This window comes from Megascapheus bottae, chromosome 27, assembly GCF_031878675.1.
Source record: "Megascapheus bottae isolate mThoBot1 chromosome 27, mThoBot2.hap1, whole genome shotgun sequence".
NCBI classification, from domain to species: domain Eukaryota; kingdom Metazoa; phylum Chordata; class Mammalia; order Rodentia; family Geomyidae; genus Megascapheus; species Megascapheus bottae.
Genome location: NC_143535.1, coordinates 186,938 through 212,532, shown reverse-complemented (window position 1 = coordinate 212,532; position 25,595 = coordinate 186,938). Strand labels below are relative to the sequence as shown.

Genomic DNA, 25,595 nt, shown 5'->3' with positions numbered 1-25,595 from the left:
CAGAGTGATGAACCCAGCCTGCCTCTCTGGTAATTTAGGACTGAGGGTTTAATAAGTCAGCTTATACTTTTCCATGTTTTTCAAATGCCAATTTTTTCCGGTATCTTATCTCCTTTTCCACTTAGTGCCTTTGCAAGATAAGGGGATAAGACTGTCCTTGTCATTCTAGTGGGGTTTTAATGGGTTTTGTTTAAAACACCAGCTATTGCCTTTTTCCCCAAATGTATCTTTTGACAATTATTTACATGAACTCTTGGTTCTGGTCAAATACTTCATTGTTGTTGATTTTATGCTCGTCTCCCTTTCACTCACTTCTTTATCTCTTTCTAAGTTATAACCTCTGCCTTCCAGACCTAACTCTGTTTCTTGAGTAATCTTTCTCCACCAGGTCTAGATGTTGGTGAGGGGTTGACTTCTCTCAATAAGCGTTATCTAACTGCCCATTTATTTTGTGTTTAATATGAATCATTAAGGTGAAAGCTCTTCAAAATGTCACTTCTAAAAAGCACTTATTTAAATGACATATTTCTCTCTCCAAGATACTCACATATACATTGTACATGTGATATACCATATGCTATACTTACAATATTCATAAGATATACATATACATATACATGTAATGTCTGTCCTACAAATAAGCCTCATTATTTTTTCTTAATAAGCTGCATAGGAAAAAGGAAGACCAAAGTATAATTTTTCCTGGTCTCCCAAATGTATATTTTCTTTTCTTTTCTTTTTTTTTTTTTTTTGCCAGTCCTTGGACTTTCTCAAGGCTAGAGCTCTACCACTTGAGCCTCAGCACCACTTCCAGCTTTTTTCTATGTATGTGGTACCGAGGAATCGAACCCGGGTCTTCATGCATTGCTAGGCAAGCACTTTAACCACTAGGCCAAACTCCCGGCCCCAAATGTATATTTTCTACTTAGGAATATCCGGGAAAAAAAAAGTATGGGTATGGATGGAAAAGTTACATAGCAGGATATCAGGCATGAACAACACATCTTAACTTGTGAAGATGGGTAATGGCTTTTAAATCCAGCAACTCAAGTGCCATACTATGATCTCATTCCAACTGGATGTGGGATGGCTAATGTTGTGCAGCCACTCCACTTGCTTTGCTCGGTTGTTATGGATCAGCTGACAGCAGGGAGGCAACCCTCCTGAACCCACGGACGTACAGAGGCAGGCCACACGGGCTTTTTTGAACTATCAATACTGTTTTGAGCATTCTTGAGTGGCAAGTCTTACCCTAAGAACAGAAGTGACTTTAAACTCACCAACACTTTACACTTGAACTAAATAATGTGACTTTTACAGTATGTAATTTAAAAGAATCCTCCCTCATTTCTAGTCTTCAAAGGTAATCACTAAGGTAGTAGAGATTTTTTTTTTGCTTTTGAACTTTTCAATTTTAGATATTGTGAGCTTTCATACCATAAAAAATTATGGCTGGGAATGTGATTTAGTGGTAGAGTGCTTGCCTAGCAGGCAAGAAGCCCTGGGTTTGATTCCTCAGTTCCACATAAAGAGAAAAAGCCAGAAGTAGTGCTGTGGCTCATATGGTAGTGTACTAGCCTTGAGTAAAAAGAAAAAGTTCAGGGACAGTGCCCAGGCCCTGAGTTCAAGCCCCAGAACTGGAAAAATAAATCAAAATAAAAATTATGAGGTGTATTCTTCTGTTCTATACCAAAATATGTAGAGTATCCCTGCTGCTCTTAGTTAGTTGATTTTATGTAGTGGCTTGCAATTGCACTGCCATTCATGTATAAATTTATATAATCCTGTAAACAGTCTCATTCTTTTTTTTTTCTTTTCTTTTTGTGGATTGTGGGGCTTGAACTTGTCCTGGGTGCTATCCCTGAGCTCTTCAGCTCAAGGCTACTGCCCTACCCTTGAGCCAAGCCATACCTCCTGTTTTCTAGAGGTTAATTGGAGATAAGAGTCTCAGGTCCTTTTGTGCCCAGGCTGGCTTTGAACCTTGATCCTCAGATCTGTCTCCTAAGTAGCTAAGATTACAGGCATGAGCCACCTCACCCAGCTTGTTCTTTCATTTGTCTTAAACCTACTAGTTCATTTCCAGAAATTTAAACCTGAATGCATACAACGTATGTCCGAAGCAGCATTCTCCTCATAGATCTATCCCTTCTGTAATCTTCATTCCTACTTGAATATGGTCCAGTTGGTCTCTCCATTACTGTACAGCCTTCTTCCTGATGGTTTTGTTGGTCACAATCCAGTGGGATTGCCTCTTCCTCTCTACTAGGTTACATGCCTCACTGCCTTCCATCTCAGTCTCCTGACAGTTATGTCAGTAGATAATATCCATCAAGGGCACCCTTGGAAACTTTATTAGAGACTACCTTACCCTTTGGGAGGACCAGAGCCAGGCCTTGAAGACAGTACATTCTGGGATAATATCCCAATCATCCAGCAAACTGTATGAAAGTACTTACATAGTTAACCTTGTCAAAGCACTGACAGACTGAGCAAAGGGCATTTCCAAATAGAATCTGTGTCATTGCTGCCACTGAAATCTCAGTATCTCATTATGCTCCCAAGAAACAAGTAATTTGCAAATTCTAGTTCTTCACATTTTTTTTTCAACTTAAGATCTTCTGTAAAATTAGCTGACTGAAAGAATCTATGAGTCTATGCCTCTGCTGCAGGAGATGTTGGGTCCTTGAGTTCTGACTTCAACTTTGGTGAGGCAGGGATCACAGTACTGAAGACTTTCCTAAATATGAAAGGCAAGTTTTTAATTGGTGGCTACAAATACCACAACTGTTTACCAAGGATTATGTAAATGAAACTATCTTTTATTCTCATACTTTTCTGGAATTCTAAAGACATTCTTCCATTGAATTCTAGCTTTTCAAAATCTCAAGCTAATCTGTTTTCTAATGTTTTTTTTTGCCAGTCCTTAGGCTTTCCCCAAGGCTAGCACTCTACCACCTGAGCCACAGCACCACTTCTGGCTTTTTCTGTGTATGTGGTACCGAGGAAACAAACCCAGGTGTTTGTGCATGCTAGGCAAGCACTCTACCACTAGGTCAAACTCCCAGCCCTGTTTCCTGTTGTTTTTTTTTTTTTTGTATGACCCATTTCAATTTTCTGCATGCTAAGGACATTCTTTTGGTCTGCATTTTTATAAGATCTCATTAAGATCTAAGCAGTAAAACTCTCTTGTCAAATAGTGCTAGACTTCCTAATGCATAAAACACAGATTCTTCATCATTATGAAATTGCCCTGTATCATGTCTTTCATGTAGTCTTTTAGGTTTCAGTTGGCTGTATGTCCATATCACTAGTTAGTCATTAAACCGCTAGCTGACCCTCTAATTGTCTTATATTTATTAATTTATTTAATCAGTCGTAGGGCTTGAACTCAGGGCCTGGGCACTGTCCTTGAGCTTTCTCAAGGTTAGCATTCGTATCACCTGAGCCACAGCACCACTTCCAGCTTTTTCTGTGTGGTACCAAGGATCTGAACCCAGAGCTTCATGCATGCTAGGCAAGCACTCTAACACTAGACCGCCCTCCCAGCCCCTTATCTTTTTTCTCTTATTTTCCAACATTTTGTTCTTTTGCCAAACATACTATCAATTATTTTTCATTATCAGAAACTATTTTTGTTGACTGCATATTCCTCAGATACTTCTCATGGTTGCAGATGTTTCCTTCTGAGACTTATAGAAAAAAAATTAAACTTCCTAGTACTTTTGGCAACATGTCTGTCTCCACAGCATTCACCCTTCTAGGATCCTTTTTTCATGTTAAATGCATTAATCTTTGTTTAGTTATATTTGGCTTGTATTTAAGAACCAGGGACTGAATGGTTTCACATGCTATCCTATGTATAACCAATGACTGAAGTACATAGATAATAGTACATTGGTAGCACACATCTGCAGTCTCAGCCATTATGAAGGCAGATAGAGGAGGGCTCACGGTTCCAGCAAAAAATATGAGACCCTTTCAGAAAAGGGAACTAAAAATGAAACATCAGGGTGTAGCTTAACTGGGAATGTATATTAGTTGCTTAACAAGCATAAAGCCTTGCATTCAGTCCTCAAGAGTAGATGAAAGAAGGCAAAAGATAGTGATTGAAAAAGAAGACAGGGAAGGCAGGAGGGAGGGAGGAAAGAAGCAAGGAAGTAGAAGGGGGAGAAGGGAAGGTAAAGGAGGCAGGGAGAGCATTAAAAACAAAAAAAACCCACTAAGACAGGCACTGGTGGCTCACACCTGTAATCCTAGCTACTCAGGAGGCTGAGATGTAAGGATCAAGCCACTGAAGCAGTTTAAGTCCATGAGACTCATCTTCAATTAACCACCAGAAAACCAGAAGTGGCACTGTGGCTGAAGGTGGTATAGTGCTAACTTTGGGTGAAAAGCTCAGGAACAAGGGACAGCTCCCAGGCCCCAAGTTCAAGCCCTACAACCCCCCCAACCCCCAATCCCAAAGAGCAACTAAACAAAAGCCTACATGCCAACCAGTGCAAACTGACACTTTCACGCTTCATACTTGATTCAAGTAGTTTTTAAACAACTTTATTGAGACAGAATTAATACAACACAAATCCATCCATTTTCAATGTATACATACTTAGCTTTACAATGCTGTGCAAACAACACTTCAACATTTCCATAGATCCAAAACCAACCTAGCCACAGTAACTATCCATCCTCATCTCAAGACAATCGTTAACCCACCTCTTCTCTCAAACAAGTGGCCTACTCTTCATACTAACGTGGAATCATGTAATGTGTGGTCCTTCATGTCTTTGTTTTTTCACTCATCATGCTTTTGGGCTTCATCCATACTGTAGTATATCAGTGTTGTTTCTACAACCACATAGGATTTTCACAGGTATCACATTTTTACATGTTCATTAATTAATGAACATTTAGATTGCTTTTATTTTTAGATTATGAACAGTACTGTTATGAAAATTCATGTAGAAGTGTGGTTCTGTTTTTTATTCCTCTTGTTTGTACATAGAATGAAATTTCTAGGTTATATGACAACTCTATGTTTAGCATTTTGAGAAATTGTTACACTGTTTCCCAAAGTAACTGTAACATGCTTATATTTCCACCCACAATCTATGAGAGTTTCAGTTTTCCAGGCAGCTTTACCAACATCTGTCATTACCTTTATAGAGTAATTCTTTTTGTTGTTGTTTTTGTTTTGCCAGTCCTGGGGCTTGAACTCAGTGTGTGGACACTGTCCAAGACTAGTGCTCTACCACTTGAGCCACAGCGTCACTTCCAGTTTTTGCTGCTTATGTGGAATCCAACCCAGAGCTTTATGCATGCTAGGCAAGCATTCTACCACTAGGCCACACTCTAGGCCCTAAATTTTTTATATCATGAGCAGAAATGTTTTTCTATTAATTTCCTCCACATTTTTTTTTTTTTTTTTGTGCTAGTCCTGGGGTTTGAACTCTGGGGCCTGAACACTGTCGTTGGTGGGTTTTTTCCTCAAGGCCAGCACTCTTATCACTCGAGCCACAGCACCACTTGCGGCTTTTCTATGTATGTGGTACCAAGGAACTGAATCCGGGTCTTTGTGCATACTAGGCAAGTACTCTACCATTAGGCCATGCTCCCAGCCTTAATCTTGTATTTATTATTATTATTATTATTATTATTATTATTGCTAGTTGTGGGGCTTTAACTCAGGGGCTGAGCACTGTCCTTGGACTTTTCTCAAGGCTAGAGCTCTACCCTTGAGCCACAGTACTACTTACAGCTTTTTTCTATGTATGTGGTGATGAGGAATTGAACCCAGGTCTTCATGCATGCTAGGCAAGCACTCTATCATTAGGACAAACTCCTGGCCCGATCTTGCATTTTTTTTAACCTTTTATTTTTTTATATTTGTTTGGGGTACTAGTTTGACCATTAGTTCTAGAATGCTACATGTGGATTATGTTCTTTTTTGGGGGAGCAATAAATTATATCTCTTCCCTTTCCAAACATAAGTCTTATGTAATTATTTATGGCCTTTCAGTAAAGGCTGTTGAATATTGACTGAACAAAACTTCTACCCTATCTCAGATTTTAATAATAAATTTTACCTACCTTTTATCACTAATCTGAGATATTTTTGAAAACAAAGGGGCCCAGGAATGACAGGTGGAAAAACAGTCTTACTGATCTATCAGTATTTAAATGACAGAAATCGTATTCCCAATAAAAACTTAAAAATTTTTAAATGCCATGAAACTTCATAAAACTGATCCTAGTAACAAAAATTTACCTTAAGGGGGCCGGAAGTTTGGTCTAGAGGTAGAATGCTTGCCTAGCACACATGAACACATGAAGACCTAGGTTTGATTCCTCAGTACCATAAACATAGAAAAAGCCAGAAGTGGTGCTGTGACAGTGGCTTGAGGAAGACCTAGGATAGTGTTCAGGTCCTGAGGCTCAAGCCCAGGGCTGTGAAAAAAAAAAATTACCTTAAGATATGAAAAAGTCATGAAAAATTACATGAATACCTATAATCCAGCAACACTTGAAAAGTGTTCATACAGGACACTACCAAAAACAACAGCACTATACAAAGGGCCACACATTTACAATTTTGCTAGTTTTGAAGGCAGTAAAGCAAAAGAAAATATATAAAACAGCACACCCACATCTCATGTAACATCCAAACAGAACTACCAATGGCTTCTATAAGATGTGTCTCTTTTCTATAACTGTACCAACAACTACCAAGAAAGTAATGATACTGAGCTGAATTGTTTGAAGCCAGTGCTCCACATATGGGGAAAAGTACATTTAGTTCAGCAGCAATACAGCACATGAAAATACATTTTTCTGGGGCCGGGAGTTTGGCCTAGTGGTAGAGTGCTTGCCTAGTATGCACAAAGACCCGGGTTCGGTTCCTTGGTACCACATACATAGAAAAAAGCCAGAAATGGTGCTGAAGCTCAAGTGGTAGAGCTCTACCCTTGAGAAAGTCCAAGGACAGTGCCCAGGCCTGGCAAAAAAAAAGAAAAAAAAACATTTTCTAAACAAATCTTTAATGAAAATAAAATCAACAATGTAGTTACATTCACGTGCATGATTATAATATTTTCTAGTAGATTTTTCATTTTGTTATAAAAAATAATCTGTTCCTTGGGCCGGGAGTTTGGCCTAGTGGTAGAGTTCTTGGCTCGCATGCATGAAGACCAGGGTTCAATTCCTTGGTACCACATACATAGAAAAAAGCCGGAAATGGTGCTGAGGCTCAAGTGGTAGAGCTCCAGCCTTGAGAAAATCCAAGGACAGTGCTCAGGCCCTGAGCTCAAGCCAAGGACTAGCAAAAAAAAAAAAATAAATAAATAAAATAAAAAATAATCTGTTCCTATTAATACTACTCAATATAAATATTAATGTTATCACATAAAGTTTATAATTTGCCTAGCATGTATTTTCCTATATGTTTATTTTCTATACTTACAGTTATTTATTTTTTTGTTGGTCGTGAGGCTTGAACTCTGGGCCTGGGTACTCTCCTTGAGCTCTTCAGCTCAAGGCTAGTGTTCTACCACTTGAGTCACAATGTCACTTCTGGTTTTCTGGTGGTTAACTGGAGGTAAGAGTCTCATGGACTTTGGTGCCCGGGTTGGCTTTGAACCACGATCCTCAGATCTCAGCCTCCTGAGTAGCTAGGGTTACAGGTGTGAGCCACCAGCTCCTGGCAAGAGCAGTCAATTTTGCAATCAGTTATTACATAAAACTGAAATAAATTATTATACTGAAATAAATTATTGCTTTGTCACTAAAATGAAGGAGAATTTTAAAGGTTAAGGTATACTACACCATGTCCAAAAAAAAGGTAGTAAGAATGATCTGAAGGTCAGGAGTGTGGCTCAGAAATAAGATTACTTGCCTAGTAAACAACAAAGTTCTTGATTCAATCAGGAGAGAAGAATTATCTGAAAGGGATGATTCTGGAGATTCTTGTAGACAGGATTTATGGCACGATGCTAGTTACTAAGAAGGCTTGAGGAGTGAGGATCACAAAGGACAGAGATGGGATGATCTTATTTCAGCACATGGAAAGCAGAGGATGCAGGCCTTGCCAAAACAACTTGATAGACATGCTGTGAAAGAAGGTGAGTAGTTTTTAAAATGTTCTAAGAGAAACCAAAGTGTCTTTTTTGTGTGGGTCATAGGACTTGAACTCGGCCTGGACGCTGTCTCTGAGCTCTTCAGCTCAAGGCTACTGTCCTACCACTGGAGCCACAGCCCCACTTCCCTCCCCTTTTCTAGTGATTAATTGGAGATAAGAGTCTCATGGTGTTTAGTGCCCGGGCTGGGTTTGAACCTTGATCTTCAGATCTCAGCCTCCTGAGTAGCTAGGATTACAGGTGTGAGCCACCGTGCCTGTGCCCAGCTCCAAAATGTCTTTCACTCTAAAGAAAGAAGATGAAAAGATGAAGCCAGAGAAGAAGCATATAGATTTTAAGAGGGACATGTTAAAAAAATATTGCAGAGGGAATGACTAGGGTCATATAAAAGGAATGGAAGAACTACTTTTGTGATTATGGGTTTAAAATAAGAATTGAGGGCCGGAAGTTTAGCCTAGTGGCAGAGTGCTTGCCTAGCATGCACAAAGACCGAGGCTCAGTTCCTCGGTACATGGAAAAAAGCCAGAAATGGTGCTGTGGTTCAAGTGGTAAAGTTCTAGCCTTGAGAAAGCCCAAGGACAGCACCTAGGCCCTGGGTTCAAGGCCCAGGATTGGCCAAAAAACAAAACAAAACAAAAACACCAAAAAAAATTGAGAGGCAAATATTACTTTTTTTCCATCACTAAGTTAGCTAACATGAATTTTAAGTTCTTAGTAAACTTTCTACCTTTTAGTTTCTTTTCATAATATTTTCAAATGCTCAAATGTTTTATGGTTTCATTTTTTTTTTTTGTCAGTGCAGTGAACTGAGTTTCATATTTGCTAGGCAAGTGCTCTAGCCCCTAATTTCTGTAACAGTATTTTCAGGTTTTATACTTTCTAGATTTTTTTCCTTTTCTTTTTTAATTTCATAATTTATTAAGTTGTTGTACAAAGGGGTTGTAGTTCCACAAATAAGGTTATGAGTACAATGCTTCTTGGTAAGTGTTACCCTTTTCCTTTGTTCACCTCAATTTTCTCCTTCCTATCCTTACCCTCAAGTTACACAGTCCATTTTTTGCATAATATACATTAAATATAATGACTACATTGGCTCACCCTCCCTTGTTTTTTTCTTATTAATACTTTCAGATAATTTTAATTGTTTTCAAATTTCTGGAACTGCTGATTACATTGTACTGAATTGTAATGGAATTATGGGGTACATATTTTATTACAATTACTTGTAAAAGAATAGGTAGCAAGTTAAGTGGATTGAGGTATCACTCAGGGTTGAAAGGGGCAACTGTAACCTAAAAACTATGGGTATTTTTTATAATTGTATTACTATCTTACCATAGTTACTCCCTCTATTTCAGAGCATCACGCATCCATGCATTCATTCATTTAGCAAATACTTACTCCATACCTGTTATGTGCCAGGCACTGTTCTACATTCAGAGGATACTCCAGGGAACAAGAGAGACAAGGTTCCTGCTTTCCTGGAATGTATTTTCTAATACAGGATGCTAGACAATAATAAGAAAAATAACATTAATAATAATGGCTAACATTTATGTAAGTAGTGCTTGCTGAGATAATTCTAAGTTCTTTACAAATGTTTATAAAATCCTTACAGTGATATGAGGAAGGGAAGAGAATTACTCCATTTTTTTGATTGAGAAAATTACTCCATTTTTGGTATGAAGAAACTGAGGGCACAAAGAAGAAAATAACTTGCCTAGGGTTAAGCAGCTAGGAAAAAGGTAGAAATAAAATATAGATTCCAGAAAGGCTAGATCACTTTCATTTAATGCCTTTGCTACGCTGCCTCTCAGACCTAAAAGAAAAGAAAGAAATATAACAAACAGTAAGTTTAGATAGTGTTCATATGACAAATAAAACAGGACGGTGTGGCGGTAGAAGGGTAGGGAATATATTGTAGCTAAAATCGAATTTTTACCTACAATTTGTTGAGGGAAGCTTTTGTCAAACTTTTTTTTCCTTCATATAGAAGTTTCATATAATTGGGAGTGGGGACATTTAAACCCATGGGGAAACCTCAGAGTGGCATTTAAGACTTGAAAAGTGGCAATAAAGTTGTCCTACAGCCAGATGTGTTAGTGCAAAGATTAATTTTACCAGTCTTTAGAAGGCTGAGTTGGTAGTATCTTGAGTTCAAAACCATCTGAGCTACTGAAAGAGAATTCTAGGCCAGCCTGGGCTACAAAGGGAGACTCTTATCTAAGAAAACAAACAAAAAAGACAAAAGGAATCTTGCCTTGCTCTGTGAAATAAAAATGCCCAAGTCACTACCTCTATAGCTTAGTTTAAAACTGATTGTAAGTGAGGAGACAGGTAGATAAGGAGGAACCAGATTCTTTGAGGTCTCAGGTTACAATAAGAAATATGTTTTTTTTTATGCTAAATGCAGTCGAATTTTAATGCAGGAGTGTAACACTACACTTGATCATTTAAAAAGCCACGGTCACTGTTACACACAAAATGGAAGAGGAAGAGGCACCTGCAACTCAAGAGGGAGAGGATGGTGGCAGCGGAATGGGATTTAGAGTACATTTTTTCTCTCCAGTCCTGGGCACTGGTCCTGGGGCGTTGTCGAGGCTCGACAGAGCTCTACCTCTTGAGCCTCAGCACCACCACTTCCGGCTTTATCTCTGTCTGTGGGGCCGAGGAGTGGAACCCGGGTCTTCCTGCGTGCTAGGCAAGCGCTCTGCCACCAGGCCACACTCCCGGCCATAGTGAAATTTGGAAAGACTTCGGAAGGGGACTAAATGAAGGCATGGCATTCAAGTGGATGACACCAGTGTCCTTTACTAGGAGTCAGCCTAGGTGAGGCGTGAACCGGGAACGGGCCTCTTCCCGCTTTCCTCATCGGCGAGTTCCAGTCACTCGAGTGGCCCGGGGAAGGGCCTTCCATGCGGCACTTACTGAGCTCGCGTCGTCCCCGAGGTCCGCACCCGGCCCAGCCCCGTCAGCCCCTAACGCCCGAGGGGCCACCTCGAACCCCGCGCTCCCGGCGGTTGGGCCCGCCGCTCCAACCCTCCAACCGCCGGGGCCGCGGCGCCCTCCCCCCGGGCCGCCGCCAGCCCGCCCGTACCTGCTCCGCCCCTCCGCGTCCTCGGCCTGCCCAGGCCGACGCCGGCAGGCGAGCGGGGCCTCGGCCGCCCCGCGAGACCCGCCGGCTCGCGCCCCTGGCCGGGGCTCGCGTCCACTGCGCGCCGAGCGAGGGCGTCGGGGCGGGGAGACGCGAGGCGACAGCTGCTCAGGGCGTGAGGCAGAGCTCGGCCTCCTCCACAGCCCGTTTCAAATGCCCGCCCCCGGCGCCGCGGCCCCGCCCGCGGTGACGTCACTCGACGCGCCACCCAGGCCTCTTGGGATTGGTGGCCGCCCCCGCCCGGCGCCGTCGACTCCCGAGGTTTCCCTTCCGGGTTCTGGGCCGCGGCTCCCGGCGCAGAGGCTTCTGGGAGCGAGGAGCAGCCATGGTGTCGGTGTGAGATCCCCTCGGCTGCGGCGTCGGTGCCCGACCTGGGTAAGCGGCGGGAGGACGCAGTGTCTTCCTTTCCTGGATGTGGGACCGGGAGGGGCCGAGTAGAGCAGGGCGGTCTGGGTCGCCGGCAGTCCCCGACGCCGCCAGGCTCCAGCTCCGCCTGAGTCTCCGGGTGACAATGGCCGGGGTGGGGAGGCCGCGAGCCCGGGCCGCCCGGGGGCCGGGGTGGGGAGGCCGCCCGGGGGCCGGGCTGAGGGGCGGTCGGGTGGGGAGGCCGCGAGCCCGGGCCGCCCGGGGGCCGGGCTGAGGGGCGGTCGTTCGGGTGGTGCCAGGGAGGCAGCAATCTCGTCTCCCTCTGGAGAAGCACCGTTAGCTTTCCTGAAAATCAAGAGAAGTGGACAAAAGAGGTGGAATCTTGAGGTTTCCCACACCCTCTCTCACCCACCTCTTGGTTTCGGACCCGAGCGGATTTCAGCGGCCACACAGCCCGGCGGCAGTGTCCTGATTGCTTCCATAAGCATTGGGTTTCAGATTTACACTGTTGATGGCCGTTATAGAAGAAAATAGGATCCAAAACACTGTTGGGAGTTTTCCCCCATGTAATTCGTGAGCCCAGCACACTAATCTTAAGGATCGTTTAGTAAGTTTTTCAGTGATTTTTTTTATTCAAGAATTTATTAACATTGATTTTTACATATTTCAGATGACGTATTTAACAAACAAGTATTCAAGAAGGGAATCTCTATATACAATCACTGGCACTTATTTTTCAGTGATTTTTAAACTTAATTTTTCCTACCCATTTTTTTCTGTTCTTTGAGATTTAAGTAAAATGCAAATCCTAGGATATCTGATGTAATATAAGGCTGAAAATTTTTGGCAATACCCAATCTTTCAAGAGCTTTGTTAAAATTCTCACAACAACCATTTCAGAGATATTCCATATATGACATTAACAAGCCAAGAGACTTTTCCAAGGCCACAAAACCACCTCAAACTGGAATACAACTGTTTTCTTGAGAACTTACGTATAAGATTATTTGGGCAATTTATTAGGTAATGAGTTTTGAAAATTATTTCAGAAGAATAGATATTAGTAAATAATTTAGAAAATGAGAGTTCTACTATTCTTCCTCACAGAATAAAAGATGACTACAGCAGCCAGGCCAACCTTTGAACCTGCAAGAGGTGGAAGAGGAAAAGGAGAAGGTGATTTGAGTCAACTTTCAAAACAATATTCAAGCAGAGACCTTCCCTCTCACACAAAGATAAAATACAGGTATAGAAGACTCATATCACCTTGTTCACTAAGCAAGACAATTAAGTAGAATTCGGTCATGATGTATGATCATGTTTGAGTCTATTACTTACCCATTTTTGGGGGGAGGGGCTTGGGAGGGGTCATGGGGCTTGAACTCAGCCTGGGTGCTGTCCCTGAGCTCTTCAGGTCAAGGGTACCGCTCTACCGGTGAGCCAAGCCCCACTTCCCATTTTCTTGAGGTTAATTGGAGATAAGAGTCTTATGTCCTTTTATGCTGGGTTGGCTTTGAACCACAATCCTCAGATCTCAGCCTCCTGAGTAGCTAGGATTACAGGTGTGAGCCACTGCGCCTGGCATCCTTTTCTTTTTTTTTTTTTTTTTTTTTTTTTTGCCAGTTCTGGATCTTGAACTCAGGGTATGAGCACTGTCTTTGGGCTTTCCCAAAGCTAGAGCTCTACCACTTGAGCCAAAGTACCACTTCCAGCCTTTTCTATATATGTGGTACTGAGGGATTGTGCATGATAGGCAAGTATTCTACCAGTAGACCACACTCAGGCTTCCACTTAACCTATTTTTATAGGAATGGAATGCAAGAGATGTTTTAGCGGTAAAATTTTGCACTGTGATTCTAAAGTGCTACCAGAAATTTCTAGTAGCCAGGAATTTCAATACAATACATAAGTGGAAGAGTAACTACTACATTATTTCAAAGAGACGATGTATTCTCAGCACTAGTTAATATAAGGAAAGTGATAATTGTCTTATAAGCCCTTGAGCTGCTATAAAAACAAGAGTCAAAGACATTTTAAGCAATCATATCATGGACTTCTGGAAATACTGGAAACATCATTGTTAATAAATTTCAGATTAGGTTATTCTTTTGTCCTTTTGTTTTATGCTTGAGGGCATAGTTGAATTTGTAAAAATTTTTTGTTTATTGCCATGTTTTTTTTTTTTTTTTTTTCTGTGTGGATTGTTACATTTTTGTCCTGGTTTGTTTCTATTTTAGACAAACTACTCAGGATGCCCCTGAAGAGGTTCGTAACCGTGACTTCAGGAGAGAATTGGAAGAGAGAGAGAGAGCTGCTGCGAGAGAGAAAAATAGGGATCGTCCAAACCGAGGTACTACCTGTCCAAAATATTTGTCTCATAAATGTGTGTTGTGGATTTTCTTTCATGTAGTGATGGTTTTGTGTTTAGTTGTACAAAGGAGTTTATGCATATAATGTACTTGGTTAAATTAATCTTTGTCCTTTGTGGTAATTGGAAAAGGTTAACATTTTTGTGTGTTCTCAGACTATTAAAAAATTGGTGATGGTTAGATGATTGCTCTCATACTGCATTAGAATATTAAGTAGAATTTCAGTTCAAGTCACAGTATTCTGTCTAGAAAGATTCTCATTTTTTGTACTTGGCTATTAGAAGACATCTAGAAGTATCAGTTGTATTTTGTTATATGTCCAGCCTATGAAGATTATTCCCTGAATTTCCAGAGAAGCTGCAGTTGTAGTATTAATGCTTTTGTAATTTACTATTTAACAACAAATATTTACCAGAGGCTTATGTCACTGTGGATATGATGTATGGTCCCTGCTGTCATGCTTCTAGTATGTGCCCATTGTGCCCCAACTTCCTAAAACTTTATTTAAAATTTTGTACTTGGACAAGCATTGTGGTTTACATCTGTCCTCCTAGCACTTGGGAGTTTGAGGGGCTATGTAGCAAGATTATGTCTCAGTAAAAATGGAGAACAAAGGAAATGCAATATTTGTATCAGTAAGCTAGATAATGTTTGTTTCTCCCAGAACATACAACTTCAGTATCGAAGAAGCCTCGGTTAGACCAGATTCCTGCTGCCAATCTTGATGCGGATGACCCTCTAACAGATGTAGGTTCTATTTTCTGCATCCATCTTTCTAAAGTAATTTATTCATTATGCTTTTCTGAGGTGCTTTCTTAGGCTGGTAGCATTAAGCAATGACCTGTATTCATTTTTGCCAGTCCCTGGGGCTTGAACTCGGGAATCTAGGCATTGTCCCTAAGCTTCTTTTGCTCAAGATAACATTTTACCACTCGACCACTTGTGCCACAGCACCACTTCCAGCTTTTTCTGTATATGTGGTACTGAGGAATTAAAACAAGGGCTTTATGCATGCTAAACAAGCACTGAACCACTAAGCCACATTTCTAGCCCTAGGCATTTTTATTTAATGTTATTCAAACATATTGTTGACATCAAGTCGAAACAAAGTGTTCTTTCTATTGAAGAATACAAGACTTAAGTTTAATCTCTATAGAATCAAATATTAGAACAACTTGTTAAAGTACATGCACAGTTCACAAAAAAATCCTACAAGTTAAACTGTCATCACAAAGCACTCTTAAACTGACCTCTCTGAACCAGGCCCAGTAGAGTTACACCCAGGATCTTTTCTTCAGTAGACATGATGCTCCCTTGAGACAAATGATAGATAGGTTCACTCTGGTAGGGCATGGTGGTTCATGTCTGTAATCCTAGCTACTCAAGAGGCTAAGATATGAGATCAAGGTTCAAAGCCAGTCAGGGCACAAAAGGACCTGAGACAACATCTAGAAAATGCAAAGTGGGGCTTGGCTTAAGGGTGGGTAGGGTGTAGTCTTGAGCTGAAGAACTCAGGGACAGTGCCCAGGCTGAATTCAAGCCCTATGACCCACCAAAAAAAAAAAAAAAAGTTCCCTCTGTTCCTTTGAGAGGAAAGTAATCTAAGCAGCTTTTTAAAAAATGAGTACAACAGAGATGGAGATACGGATGAAGTGATAGAATGCCACCCTTGAGCTAAAAATTAACATTAACCATACAGTCTGCAGTTTTCTATATAACAATGAGAAAATCTGAGTTGCTTAAATGGGTTGCATTTAGGCATATTTGTCAACATATCTGGATTTTACAGATACTAGCAGACATTAAAATAAGATGCCTAGTTTTATGTGACACTTACGTCACTTAAGCATTTATTTGAAAAAAAAATACTTGGTGCTTTTTTTTAAAAAAAAATTTTTTTTTATTGTAATTAGTAAAAGGGTTACATGATATTTGCCAGATAGAAGGTGCATTAATTCACATACATTGATACCCTTTCACATGTCTTGGTATCCATTTCCCTCCCCCCCCACCCCCCTACTTGGTGCTTTTTTGTGCTGAATTCAGCCTTATGCTTTTGCTTATGGTTGGCACTCTACTATTGTGCTGTGCTGTTAGTCTAGTTTTATTTATTTATTTATTTATTTTTGGTTAATTGGACGTAGACTGGGTGACTTCAGGCAGGCTTTGAGCATCTATTCTCAGACCTCAGCTTTCTGAGAAGCGAAGATTGTAGATATATGAGCCATTGATACTTGCAAGCCGCTGGCACCTGTCTAACCTCATTGTTTGAAATTATTTTGTTTTGGAATTTATTGCCATTTTTGAACTTTTGATTATACTTAGTTACTGAATTAAAATTTTTCTGAATTGTATAAAACTATTTTGACTTTTTATACTATATAGATACATGTTTCATTATGAACTAGTCCTTTTCTAATTTTGGAATTTTTTTTTTTGTGGGTCACAGGTCTTGAACTTGGCCTGAGCACTGTCCCTGAGCTCTTCAGCTCAAGGCTACCACTCTACTCTTGAGCCAAGCCCCACTTCTCATTTTCTAGAGGTTAATTGGATATGAGTCTCAGCCTTTTGTGCCCTGGTTAGCTTTGAACATTGATCCTCAGATCTCAGACTCCTTCGTAGCTAGGATTACAGGCGTGAGCCATCGTGCGGCCTGGGAATATTTTTATATGGAAAACCTTCAGAACATGTAATCTGACATAGTCTCTGGATAAGCTTTTGTAGGATTTTATTTAGGCTTAGATTGATTAGTGATTATAGTCATTATATTTGATTGGGTAAGTACATTTTTATTAAGCATATCTTTTCTCTCCAATCTCCTGAATTGTTAGTACTTTTGTTTTAGGAGGAAGATGAAGATTTTGAAGAGGAGAGTGATGATGATGATACTGCAGCACTTCTAGCTGAACTGGAAAAGATTAAAAAAGAGCGAGCTGAGGAACAGGCCCGAAAGGTAAAATCAAAGTGTTACGTATTCATATATTCCCACCGTATAGATTCTATAGTGAATATATTTTTTTAGTCTTTAACCATAGTTTATAATTTATTCATTTTTATTTGTTTTCATTCATTATAAGTTCTGCAGATATTGTCTGCTTTATTATTAGTATATCCTCAGTGCTTGAAGCCAAAAACAGCTGGTTTTCTTTTTTTTTTTAGTTTACATTAGTTATACAGGTGGGAATTTGTTTTAAAAGTGGAAACTTTTTTAACTCAAGTAAAATCATATTTAGGATTGTTTGCTACCATTATCTAAATATTGTAGCACCTGTATATATAAAAAATCCGATTGCATGTGTATGCATGCACACATATATATGTGTGCACCTGTCCTGGGACTTTAACTCAGGGCCTGGGCACTGTCCTTAAGCTTTTTTTTGCTCCACTACCATTTGAGCTACAGCTCCACTTCTGGCTTGTTTTGATGGCTAATTGGAGATAAGAGTTTCAGGGATTTTTCGGCCTTTGCTAGTTTTGAACTATGATCCTCAGATCTTGGCCTTCTGAATAGCTAGGATTTCAGGTGTAAGCCACTAGTACTAGCTTAAATCTGATTATTTCTGGGACATCTCAAACTTCTTATTTTTGTTGGAAATTCTTTCTAGCTCAACTTATTCCTGTTAAGTGTTAGATGTGAAGATAATTGATACAGTTATAGTCTAAAAGCGTCTGCATTTCTTGCCTAAATTAGACATTTTGCCTATAGATTTGATACCTTCTGAGTATCTTTAGACTTTGTAATTACACAGTGAGTGCTTGGGGGAGATGTCTAACTTAAGATTAAAAGTTATTTGAGCATGGCCTAGTGGTAGAGTGCCGGCCTAATGGTAGAGTGCCTGCCTAGCATGCACAAAGCCTTAGGTTCAATTCCTCAGTACCACACACACAGAAAAAGCCAGAACTGGTGCTGTGGCTCAAGAGGTAGATCTATAGCTTTGAGAAAGTCTTAAGGACAGTGCTCAGGCCCTGAATTCAAGCCCTAAGACAGGCAAAAAAAAAAAAAAAAAAAAAAAATTAAAAGTTTTCGTATCTCTAATCCTAGCTACTTCGGAGGCTGAGGTTTGATGGCTTCAGTTCAAAGCTAGCTTGGGCAGAAAGTTGAGACTCATCTTCAGCTCAGCTAACCACCAGAAGTCTAGAAGTAGAGTTCAAGTGGGAGCTTCAACCTTCAGGAAAAAAGCTAAAGGACAATCTCCAGGCCTTTAGTTTTTTTGTTGTTTCGGTTTGGTTTGGTTTGGTTTTGGTTGGTTGTGGGGCTTGAACTCGGCCTAGGTGTTCTCCCTGGGCTCAAGGCTTCAGCTCAAGGCTCTACCACTTTCCAGTGGTTAACTGGAGATAAGAGTCTTACTGACTTTTGTGCCCTGGTTGGCTTTAAACCTTGATCCTCAGATCTCAGCCTCCTGAGTAGCTAGGATTACAGGCAAGTGCCTCCCGTGCCTGGCTTATAATACAGTTTTTTATTGTTGTTGTTTTGTCAAGTCATGGGACTTGATCTCTGGGCCTGGTGGTTGTCCCTGAGCTCTTCAGTTTAAGGCTACCACCCTACCCTTTGAGCCACAGCAACACTTCTGGTTTTCTGGTGATTAATTGGAGATGAAACTTTAGTGCCCAGGCTGGCTGGTTCAAAAGACCAGGAGTATGGCCTAATGGTACAGTGCCTGCCTAGCATGCATGAAGCCCTGGGTTTGATGGTATCACATATACAGAAGAAAAAGCTGGAAGTGGTACTGTGGTTCAAGGGGTAGAATGCTAGCCTTGAGAAAGCTCAAGGACAGTACCCAGGCCCTAAGTTCAAGCCACAGGACTGGGCGGAGGGGGGGGGGGCGCGGGGGGAGGTAAAGAAAATAAATTTTTACCTTGTGAAGAAGAGATATAAAAGTAGGAAGTTTACATAATGGAATGGAATGGGTGTTGCATGTGAATGGAATATACTTGTTTATGTGGTAGTGTAACTTTAGTGATCTTAGAGATACAAGCAGATTGTTGATAACTCAGTTTTGTTTTGTTTCTTTTTTTGGTAAGCCATGGAGCTTGAACTCAGCCTGGGCGTTGTCCCTGAGCTCTTCAGCTCAAGGCTACACCCATACCCTTTAGCCAAACCCTACTTCCTTTTACTAGAGGTTAATTGGAGATAAGAGTCTCTGGTCCTTTTGTGCCCAGACTGACTTTGAACTTGACTCTCAGATCTCAGCTTCCTGAGTAGCTAGGATTATAGGCATGAGCCATGTCCAGCTGATAACTCAAAACTACTATTAACCACATTTATGCATAGTAAGGTAATAGCTTTTCTGTCTTTTTACTTTTAAAAAGTTTGTAAATTATAAATGAAGTTTATTATGTATTCTTAAAATTTAAAACAGTATTGCATACATTTCAAAAGTTTTCAGAGTTTTTCAGAGTTAAGACAGATTACTGACGGGCATTTTCTTTTTTTCTTTTTCTTTTTCTTTTTTTTTTTTTGGTTGGTCATGGGGCTTGAACTTTGGTCCTGGGTGCTGTCCCTGAGCTCTTCAGGCTCAAGGCTACCACCCTACCCGTGGAGCCACAGCCCCACTTCCTGTTTTCTAGAGGTTAGTTGACGATAAAGAATCTCATGGTTGGTCTTTATTGCCCAGGTTGGCTTTGAACTGTGATCCTCAGATCTCCGCCTCCTAAGTAGCTAGGATAACAGGTGTGAGCCATCGAGTCCAGACTGAGTGGACTTTTATTATGAATACTAAAATAAATAATAAAATAAAAAAGAATAATAAAAATGCTGAAGTATTTTGGTGAGGCTTTTGTGGTATATCTTAAAAAATCAGGAAGAGACTAAAGAAGGGAGGGAAGGAAATCAAGAAAGGCGAAAGGAAGAGGGAGAAAGAGAAACCTTTCTTGATACTTATTTTTCACATATAATCTGGACCTTTGTTGTAGTTTGTGAGTTAATGCAAGAAAATTGACATGTAGTTAACATAGCAAGTTTGGGACTTCTTTTGTCATTGACAGGAACAAGAGCAAAAAGCAGAAGAAGAGAGGATTCGTATGGAAAACATTCTGAGTGGAAACCCTCTTCTTAATCTCACTGGCCCATCTCAGCCTCAGGCCAACTTCAAAGTGAAAAGAAGGTACTAGAAGTAATGGGTTAGATTTATGTACAATAGTTGTGAGATGTCCAACAAGGTACATTATTTAAAGCTTCTAAAACCTCACCATCCACTGATACCCTTTGTCAGAAGGGACATAAATGCATTTTTTGGTAGATACTTGTTATAACTAGCTGTGTGCTCCGTAATGGATCTATGACAGTGAGCTGAGCCCATGACATCGTAAGGACTATATATTAGGTCTAAATATGAAGGGTCCCCAAGACCACCTTTCATATTCAGACATCCAGTGGTATGGTTGATTCCAGGGAGTTGTCATAGGCCTGTCTTCTTGGCTAGCATAGTCAAGGCACACAGCTTGCTTACGAGGAGAAAAGGTACAATCAGAGGCCGGAGGAATCTGTGTACAGGCTTTCTTAGGCTGTCTTCCCACAGGAGGTCACACAGAACAAAGAAAATGAATCATGAATGGATATGGTGTTTCTGCCCAGGGCACTCATTAGAGACCTAATGCCAAGGTTTCTATTGGGACTGGTCTTTTGGGGAACTTCTGCCAAGTACATACCAAAATCCAAACTCCCAAAAGGGGAGTAAATGCTTGGTATAACAACATTGTTTATACACTAGAGGCACAGTGATTGGATGCCTGAATATAGGTTTCAAAAGGCCAGTGGAAGCCAATCTTGCTAGCCAACCTAAAGGTGATTTGAACGTTAACCCTTTTCTGTGCATGGTTTGTGGAGGGCTAGGGGCTAAGGAGGAATGAATATAAATAATAAATACTGTAATGTAAATAGTAAATACTTCAGATGCTAGTTAAGTCTAGAAGATATATGGTAGCCTTGGGATGTTTATATTATAGTTATACACATGAAAGACATAGCTTTGGAGTGATAGATACATTTTTGAGATGTTTCTACAGTTAGTCTATACCAGAGTTGCAAGGGATGATGATGACGACAACGATGATGATGTACTTGGGACTTGTTTTTTTTTGGCTAGTCCTGGACTTGGGCTCAGGGCCTGAGCACTGTCCTTATACTTTCTCAAGGCCAGAACTCTGCCACTTGAGCCACAGCACCACTCATGGCTTTTTTCTATGTATGTGGTACTGAGGAATAGAATCCAGGTCTTTGTGAATGCTAGACAAGCACTTTACCACTAGGCCAAACTCCCTGGTCCACTTGTCAGTTTTTTAAAGCTGGGATATTGGGGCAAAGAAACCAGGCAGGCAGTGTTCTAAGAGGAGAGAGGACCACCTGGGTCAGAGACTGGTCAGGGTGAGTAAAAGGTGACTGTGACTTAGCAACATGGAGGAGTCAGGTGCTGGAGAGGAGTGGCCAAAACTTGGCTACAGAGAGTAGATACAAAAATCTTATCGGTGACTTGTATTAATGCCAGGCTGCATAGTTTATTCTTTTTTAGATGCAAGTGGGAGGACCCTGGTCATATTGCTATGCTGCGCTTTTTTCATTTTGTGATTTTACTAATCCTGTTTTCCAAAGATGCTCATGTTCTTTGCCTGTTTTCATGTGCAATTTCTCCAAATGTATACTAACATGCACTTATGGGCCTGTATTTCATGTACACTCACACTTCATGTGTTTGGGCTTATATTTTATATTCTGAAATTAGATATTCCGAAGTCATGTTTCGTAGCCTATGCCTGTGCCACTTTTAATGCTTGATGTTCTAACATAGACGAGGGGGGGTCACATCAACCACCCTTCATTGTTAACTTCTAGTAATTCCCTCTCAAGGCAGGTGTGATGGTATATACTTGCAAATTCAGTATTTAGAGGTTTGAGGCAGAAGACCCTGTCTCAAAAAATAAGAGCGGGGGTTGGGAGTCTGGCCTAGTGGTGGAGTGTTTGCCTAGCATGCATGAAGACCTGGGTTCGATTCCTCGGTAACCACATACAGAGAAAAAAAGCTGAAAGTGGTGCTGAGGCTCAAGTGGTAGAGCTTTGGCCAAGGACAGTGCTCAGGCCTTGAGCTCAAGCCCAGGACTGACTGGCAAAGAAATAAATAAAAGCAATAGTTCTCTGTCCTTTTTGTTGGTTTATGTCAGTACTATAGTGAACTACCAAGTGTTGACGAATGTATAGAATTTTCAGAATCACCTGACCTAACCCCCCTGCTAAGTTGGAGGTTCCATTACTGTCATCAGGAGTGTCCACTACTCATGGCACAGATGCTCATGGCCTTTGTCTTAGATCTAAAAACTGCAAACATGCATGTAATTAAAGTCTCTATATGTATTTTCACTTTGGAACGCAAAATTTCAAAGAAAAACGTCTTTGATCTTTTTACGGGAGTAAAAAAATTAGTTTGTATGTTCCAAATCGGTAGTATCACTCTTTATAATAAAAGCAGCATTATGTATTCTGGATTATTTTGTTGGGTACATTTTCCACCTTTTTGCATAATAAGTTTTGCAATGTGTCTCCTGACAAAACGTATTTTCTTTTTTCCTCTTTAGGTGGGATGATGATGTTGTCTTCAAGAACTGTGCAAAAGGTGTAGATGATCAGAAGAAAGACAAACGATTTGTAAATGATACTCTGCGATCTGAATTTCATAAAAAGTTCATGGAGAAATACATTAAGTAGTACAGTTTTATGTGCTTAAACAATAGAATGTTATGGATCAGTTTGGCTTTTTTCTTGTAGTTTCTTCCCCTTCCCCCTGTATAAATGGTATATAGGCTCCTTAACTATAAGCTCCAAAATGTTCCTTTAGTGACGCTGAATTTGATGATGGACTTGAGAATTGTTTTTATCAGTTTTCATCCTCTGAATGTTTCCAGTCATATTTTCTTTATAACGTAGGGAAAATGAATCTGCTTATAATAAATATTTCAATCTAAATATCTCAATTTGTATCCTTTTTGTTGTGACTTTTATAAAATATGTAATTTCATTTTAAAGAAGAAAAAAAAATGTCTTTATGTGTTGTGTTATTTCCCCCTCCTCACTTCCCCTGCAGGCAAATGTGTTGAATGCTTGGTCTCCATCGAGTGGTGCTATTTGGCTGGTGCTAGAAATTTTAGAAGGCGCCTTGCTGAAAGAAGGGGCATATCACAGGGGAACTATTTCTTCCCCTGGTAGCTTTCTACTTGGGGGTCTTTGCTCCCCTGTGCTGTCTCTCCCAGAAGTACCTGTGGTCTTCCAGCAGTTTTCTTAGCGGACTCCTCAGGGGAGGCAGCTGGGAACCTGTAACTGCTGGCCCTTTATGCTGAGGGTAGGAAGATTCTTTTGGATAGAAAGCAGTACAGATAAAAGGAAGGAACAAACAAAAAACAGGAACCTGAGCTTGCCTGTCTTACCTGTGCACACTTACCTTTCACATGTAAGTTCTTGGTAATACCTAGGTTCTGATGACCATCCTACCATCTTTTGTGCTAGTTTGCATCTAGTTTCTTGGTTTTAATCTGGGATAGAGACTAGTCTGTTAAGGTCAAAAGAGACCATTTCATTAAAATCACATCCAAGGTTCTGGGAAGATTAGGAATGTCTAGTTCACAGTTGGTGAGCTCTTCCATGCTAGGCCAGGAAAGTAGGAGAAAGGCTGCTGAAGCTTAAGAAACAAAGTCCTTCCCCTCCTAAGCCAGGGATCCCAGGGTCATGGTGATCCTGAGTGTCTTCACTATGAAGTTCCCACTGAGGCCCTAACCTGAATTTCATCAATTTAAAGCCCTCTTTATTCTCAAGGCTGACTGGGCAGAGCCATTCTAGCATTCACCAACAGTCTGAATCCAGAGCTGCCCCTGCCCCCTTGCCCCCCACCCCCCCACGCGCACGCTTTAAGAACACTGGTAACTCAAGAGGACACTGCCCACACTTCCTTTCTCCTCATCTGCAGGCCCAGGAAGCTCGGGCTGTTAAAAGTAACAGCAACAGCCACTCAGTTCCTCGGCACTGGAGCTGCCCCACAGGAGTGGGAAACCGAGTAGAGCTGTTTCTGTGCTGCACAGTGGAACATTTCAGCATTCAAACTTCCAGGAAGAGAAAAGCAAGGTGGGAAGATGAAGGAAGCCATTCTGCTATTGTATCCATTTATTGTATTACAAGATTAAGGCACAAGTTTAAGCAGCACAGAACAGGAAAATCTTTGGCCAACAGAATCCCCGGTGTTCTTGTATTCCCCCTCTGTCCAGACCCATTGGGCTATACAGACCTGTACACCTCCCAATGGATGCCAGTGACATAAAGATGCCAAGGTCACCCACCCAGGTGTCAGGGTTTGCTAGGAAGTGCACAAGGCCGCAATGCTGCAACACACACAACAGGTGAAGAGAACAATGGCACCAGGACTGTCATCTTTTGGCTGAATCAGGTACTTGCACTCGCCTTGTTTCACAGAACTTTACACAGATGTGCAAGTCCCCTCCTCAAAGGGAAAAATACTGTGGATAAATCTGATTTGTAATAAATATAGGCATCTATACAAGAGCAAATTCTGGAAAAAAAATCACACAACATAATACTGGGCATCAGAACTGCAGGAGCTGATACAAGAAAATGCATATGCACTGCCTTATGCACAGGGCAGGATTTAATTCCGCAAGAAAGCCAAGGTTCAGGACTAGGAGATACTTCAATCACGGCAAACATGACAATAACGTGCATTAAGTGTAACTCCTACGGAAGCTGTCATGAGTGAACACTGTTCCTCCTCTAATAGATTCATACCAAGAGGAACGGTGTGACTTACCTTCACTGCTATCTGTACTTATTCATCCAAGCTTTGAAGAACTGAGAGCTGTTTCCAAAGCCTAAATCTACCCTCAAAGGATCAATGAACATTTTTTTTCCCCTTCTAAGGGAAACTGAAGCAGATCCCGAAGGCCACTCTAATAGAGAAATTCCCAAACGTTTTTATTACTTAGGCAGTACTGTAGTAACCCCAAAGAGGGGGAAAGAAGAAGCCCTTGGAATAGGAAATGTTACTAAGAACGCTGTAGTCACACCTCATACATATATGCATTCTGATGTATAATTCAATTACTAAATGAAAAACAGGTTCACTACTTAAAAGGAAAAGCTGCTGCCCATTAATTCCAAGAGAAATGAATTTGCTGAGGGGCTGAAGTTTGCACACTACCAGCTGACTAGCTTCTTAATTATCTGCTCATCTCCCATGGAGCCATAGACCAGAGGCAAATATTTCAACAGTCCTCACATGAAATAAAAATCATTTAAACACACTCTAGCAAAAATAAAATAAAAATAAAGCCAACATTGACAAAGCATAGAAGCACTTATCATGTCTGCCTCACACCTTTAGATGAATGTCGGGCTGGCTATTCTCTGACTTCTTAAAACAGTCACCATTTAGGAACACTCAGGAGACTAGTTCACAGTGGCCATGAGAATTCTTCACTTAGAAGTGAGGGTCATTTAGAGATCTCAGAAAAAATACACTGCTTGCCTCCAGTAGAGACACAAAATATTTTGCTTGCCTCCAGTACAGAAGCAAAATATTTGGGTTT

At 40.8% G+C, this 25,595-nt stretch overlaps 1 protein-coding gene and 1 long non-coding RNA gene across 2 annotated transcripts; one reads left to right on the top strand and one right to left on the bottom strand.

The window, feature by feature from the left end:
- Window positions 1-6,155: 6,155 nt before the first annotated feature.
- LOC150045381 (uncharacterized) lies at window positions 6,156-11,424 on the bottom strand. Its single transcript, XR_016532779.1, has 3 exons — window positions 11,227-11,424; window positions 9,538-9,637; window positions 6,156-8,414 (listed from the first exon to the last, which is right to left on the bottom strand). It is a non-coding gene; the product is annotated as an uncharacterized LOC150045381 (long non-coding RNA).
- A 126-nt stretch (window positions 11,425-11,550) lies between these two features.
- On the top strand, window positions 11,551-22,956 carry Cwc15 (CWC15 spliceosome associated protein). Its single transcript, XM_090319203.1, has 7 exons — window positions 11,551-11,658; window positions 12,757-12,895; window positions 13,887-13,999; window positions 14,683-14,765; window positions 16,864-16,971; window positions 20,004-20,122; window positions 22,584-22,956. Exons 2-7 carry the CDS (start codon window positions 12,765-12,767, stop codon window positions 22,711-22,713), a joined length of 684 nt encoding a protein of 227 aa, XP_090175329.1. The 5' UTR covers window positions 11,551-11,658; window positions 12,757-12,764; the 3' UTR covers window positions 22,714-22,956.
- The last annotated feature ends 2,639 nt before the right edge of the window (window positions 22,957-25,595 follow it).

Excerpts from the sequence above, each read along its gene's own strand:
- Cwc15 (XM_090319203.1), top strand. The coding sequence starts at position 12,765 with ATGACTACAGCAGCCAGGCCAACCTTTGAACCTGCAAGAGGTGGAAGA. Across the intron at positions 14,000-14,682 it reads TAGGGATCGTCCAAACCGAG|AACATACAACTTCAGTATCG; the intron begins GTACTACCTGTC and ends TGTTTCTCCCAG. Across the intron at positions 14,766-16,863 it reads CGGATGACCCTCTAACAGAT|GAGGAAGATGAAGATTTTGA; the intron begins GTAGGTTCTATT and ends CTTTTGTTTTAG.